Consider the following 4,563-nt stretch of genomic DNA (forward strand, 5'->3'; position numbering starts at 1 on the left):
GCAGGAACTGATCGAGCCATTCATGCCAGACTGGGGAGAGAGGTGTTGTAATAATGTAAAATATCTGAAAAATAATGTGTATATAACCTAGTATGAGAGCCTGTTCTAGTACACCCCCAAAACAAAATCAAGACTTTGTAAAAGAGCATAAAAGGACTCCTTTAAAGAATAAGTTCACCCAAAAATGAAAATTTGCTGAAAATTTACTCACCCATATGCCAGCCAAGATGTAGATGAGTTGGCAGATTTGGAGAAATGTAGCATTGCATCACTTGCTCACCAATGGATCCTCTGCAGTGAATGGGTGCCGTCAGAATGAGAGTCCAAAGAGCTGATAAAAACATCACAATAATCCACAAGTAATCCACACCACTCCAGTCCATCAGTTAACATCTTGTGTAGTGAAAAGCTGTGTGTTTGTAAGAAACAAATCCATCAAGACGTTTTTTAAATTTCAAATCGTTGCTTCCAGCTAAAATGAGAGTCTATATTATTGCTTTCACAAGTGAAATAGTGGTCTGGTATGAATCAGGAGAGAAATCTGCACAGATCAAGCACCGTTTACAAGTGAAAACAGTCCAAAACAGCTCTAAACAAATACGTTGGTGGATTTCGATGTGAGAGACAGCAGCGGATGGACTTTTCACTGGAGGAAGCATCATTATGGACTTTTTTGGCCAGAAGCAACATTTTAAAGCTAAAACGTCTTAATGATGTTTTCTACAAGCATGCAGCTTTTCACTTCACAAGGCATTAAGTGATGGACTGGAGTGGTGTGGATTATTGTGATGTTTTTATCAGCTGTTTGGACTCTCATTCTGACGACACCCATTCACTGCAGAGGATCCACTGGTGAGCAAGTGATGGAATGCTACATTTCTCCAAATGTGTTCCCATGAATAAACAAACTCAACTATATCTTGGATGGCCTGAGGGTGAGTCAATTTTCAGCAAATGTTCATTTTTGGGTGAACTGTTATAAACTTTAATAAAAGCATTGCATTATTAGCACCTGATATGTTATACCTGAAATATCCTGCACTGGCAGGTGGTCCCGACTGCACTGGTGATGATCCGGTGCGGTTGCACTCTCGCTGAAGCACGGCATCATTTGGATTGTCATCCTGTGATTCGAGATGCAGTGAGCACCTGCTTCAGTTCCTCCAAGAACAAAAGCACTGTGGACTAAACACACAACAACTTCATGCAGTCTCACAATGAAGGGGCATTTTTAAGATAAAGTGTTTCAGGCTGTGTTGCTTGACTACTAATCAGTGACTACAAATTCTCATTATACTCTGTATGCATGCTGTGGCCTTTTGTTGTTGTTGAAATAAACCCAACTGTATGACATCAGGGGAATTCTGATCATTTTTTCACACAAGACTTCCTTGACTTACTAACAGTAACTAGTAGGAACCTGTCTGGCTGCAGTGAGCTGGTAGTAAAGTGCGCTAGTCATGCCATTGTACCATTATTCTGCTGGAGTGCACACGGCATGAGCAGATATGACTGGTAAACATGGGAAATTCTGCGTGCACCTGTAAACGTTGCTGTCCTTGTTGCCCACTGAAGAATGAAGAGCGGCCCCTCAGCCGCAAAAGAGTCTTCAAGTCGATCTACGACTATCCCTCACGCACAATACGGGATCTAAATCTGAAGAAAGGAGATATTCTGGAGGTGACAGGAGAGAATGAGAACTGGATGTATGTGACGAGACGCACAGCTAAGGGTAACGGATCTAAGGGCTTTGTGGAGGAAAAGGGATATGTGCCTATAGAATTCATCAAACCGCTGGAGAGCATAGAGGCCGAGCCGTAAGTCCTTGAGTTACTTTTGATCATTTTGAGCTTGTGCGAATGTATAATAGCTGTATATAGAGCAACCTCACACTCAGTGTTTTGAATCTCTGCCCTGAATGAAACTGGAATCCTGTGTTTCCAGTTTCACAAGTTCTGGTGAGGTTCCTACAGTGCTGTGTTTCTGTAGAAAAGACTAATGAGAATAATTAGAGAGATAGGGTTTGGACGCTAAGATATATCAGGGTGAATCTGTCAAGAGACAAGTGTAAGATATCCAAAAAAGCAAATGAATAAATAAATAATTTTAGGAATCATTAAGTTTTTTTTCTAAGCTTGTTAATTAAAATTAAATTAAATACATTAAATACTTTTTTTTTCATTTGTTGTGACATTATTTTCTTAACAATTAAGCATTTTCCCTCCATATTTTGAATAAAGTAATGTTAAAAAGTTATATTAATAATTTTCCCATCCTGTCCAGACACAAAAATGTTAACAAATCAGTATTACAGTGACTTATACTTACAATTATAATGATTACTTATTAAATTGAAACACACACACACACACACACACACACACATATATATATATATATATATATATATATATATATATGTGTGTGTGTGTGTGTGTGTGTGTGTGTGTGTGTGCATTCAGAATGAATGTACTGTTTGTTTTTTGTTTTTTTTGTTTTTCTTGTTACGGTGAAATACGACCCAAACCTTATTTTTTTTTCTGAGATTAACCCATTAAATTGTTTACTTTATTGTTTATAAAAAAATCAGCATAAATATTACAATGAAGTACATTTATGTTTATACTTTACAAATGTACAAATGTATTAATAAATAAAAACCAAAAAATATTATTCAATTACATTTTATATTATGATATTAAATATACTATGTGAACTTTTTTTTCTATGAGATTCACCCATTAAAAGCATTTACTTTATTGTCCATTTAATCTGTCATACAATGTACCACCACATACTATTTTGGACACAAATAAAAATACACTTAATTAAAAAAAACGTATCAACTGATTTTCAGATGGTATTTTGAGAGTGTTAAAACACATATAGAGGCCAAGAGATGTCTGCTGAGACCAGAGAACAAAGAGGGTGCGTTTCTCATCTGGAAGTGTGAGGAGAATAATCAATATTACTTATCAGGTATGACAAGTGTGATTCATACACACATAATATCTCAAGCCTCTGCCACTTTCATCTAACTGTACTGAACCCAATAGAAAAGAGATCAAGTAACAATAAACCAACCTTAATCTTAACTTGGTAGTAGGTGAGTAACATTTTCTACAAATTATTTCTTTTAAAGTGAGGAACGGCCGGGTCAAGCAGGGAGAAAACGAGAAGCATTTCTTTCTTGTTCATCACACAACCTTCCAGAGCTTGCGTGAGCTGATAGAGTTTAACTCTAAAAACGAGGGCGGACTCTGCGCGAAGCTTCAGGAACCCTGTGTGAAGGTCAGTGAAGAGTTCAAACCTACAGGTTAATGAAAGTACTGCAGCATCCTATAAAAAAGTTGTCCAGCATAATTCCAATCTGTCCATACTCTTCTAGCTGGACCTGCCAGCTCCTCTGACTCTGTCATTTGAAACCAAATGGGAGGTAGACAGAAGCTCACTTAGCAAACTAAAGAAGAGGTCTGGCAGGGGTTCTGGGATTACACCACAGAGGTGGCCATCAAAGAGTTCAGAGGTAAAACAGGTTAAATCAGTGGTTCTCAACTGGTTTTACTTCACGTTTACACTTAATACTGAGTGGCGACCCAAATGCAGAATAAATGTCTTAAATTAAGAAGTTACTTTCATTAATATTGGCATAAACATGTTATATTATGTTTTGAGAACATTAGTAAAGACCAGATAAATTTGAACAAAAGTTATATTAGCATTACTGGAAGAATGTTTGTTTTTAACAGTTTTTAACCTCGCCAGAACCTTAGCCAAACTATGATTATCTAGGAAAGTCCATCTCAAATGATTTTACTTTGAAAATGATGATACATTGATATTATCTGTCCCACTTTACTTGCAGATGTCAACTATTCAAATATCAAAACAGAGATTGATATCATGAAAGAGCTGCATCACGAGCGTTTGCTGAAGCTCTACGCTGTGTGTATCAATAGTCAACCCATGTGTTTAGTCACAGAGCTCATGAAAAATGGCAGTTTAAAGAAATTTCTCATCAGTAAGTGAAGTAATATTAACTTGCATGCAACGAAAATAATTTTAGATAGCCATAATCTTAACTGACATATTGCTTTGATAGGAAAGTGCTGTTTAAGAAATAAGTTTGCTTTTCTTCAGGCCACAAAGACAAACAAGACCTGGAGTTTTCACTCATGATGGATTTTGCTGTGCAGGTAACTTGATTTCTTTGTGAGTATAATTCAGTTGTCTGGAATGTGATCAAAATCATACAACCAGTTTTTCTTAAAAACAATTAAACTCAACATGAAACTGCCATAATCAATAATACTCCGCATTATAATAATAATAATAATAATAAAATAAATGGGGGGAAACTGTAGGGCAGGATTTTTACCATTATGATGGTGAAAGGTGTCTCTATATGACCCTTTTTATGAAAAAATAAGAGTGACTGGAAAAGTATTTTCTGAAAATTTCAAAGCAGGGCTGTTTTTATAGTATGTTAAAAATATAAATATTTTTTCTTTAGAATAACATGCACTGATGAATCATTATAACCAATATATGTCAATGCATTAT

The 4,563-nt window shown here is 36.1% G+C and overlaps 1 protein-coding gene and 1 pseudogene across 1 annotated transcript in view; both read left to right on the top strand.

Moving 5' to 3' along the window:
* Nucleotides 1-1,353, top strand: part of gckr (glucokinase (hexokinase 4) regulator) — an 8,127-nt gene extending 6,774 nt beyond the window's left edge. Inside the window, 1 exon segment of the mRNA XM_071582288.1 lies at nt 1,049-1,353. Coding sequence (XP_071438389.1) covers nt 1,049-1,189 — 141 coding nt within the window. The 3' untranslated portion in view covers nt 1,190-1,353.
* Nucleotides 1,354-1,495: 142 nt separating this feature from the next.
* On the top strand, nt 1,496-4,205 carry LOC107552034 (tyrosine-protein kinase Src42A-like; annotated as a pseudogene).
* The last annotated feature ends 358 nt before the right edge of the window (nt 4,206-4,563 follow it).

This window comes from Sinocyclocheilus grahami, unplaced genomic scaffold (genome assembly GCF_001515645.1).
Source record: "Sinocyclocheilus grahami isolate Dianchi unplaced genomic scaffold, SAMN03320097.WGS_v1.1 scaffold440.1, whole genome shotgun sequence".
NCBI classification, from domain to species: Eukaryota; Metazoa; Chordata; class Actinopteri; order Cypriniformes; family Cyprinidae; genus Sinocyclocheilus; species Sinocyclocheilus grahami.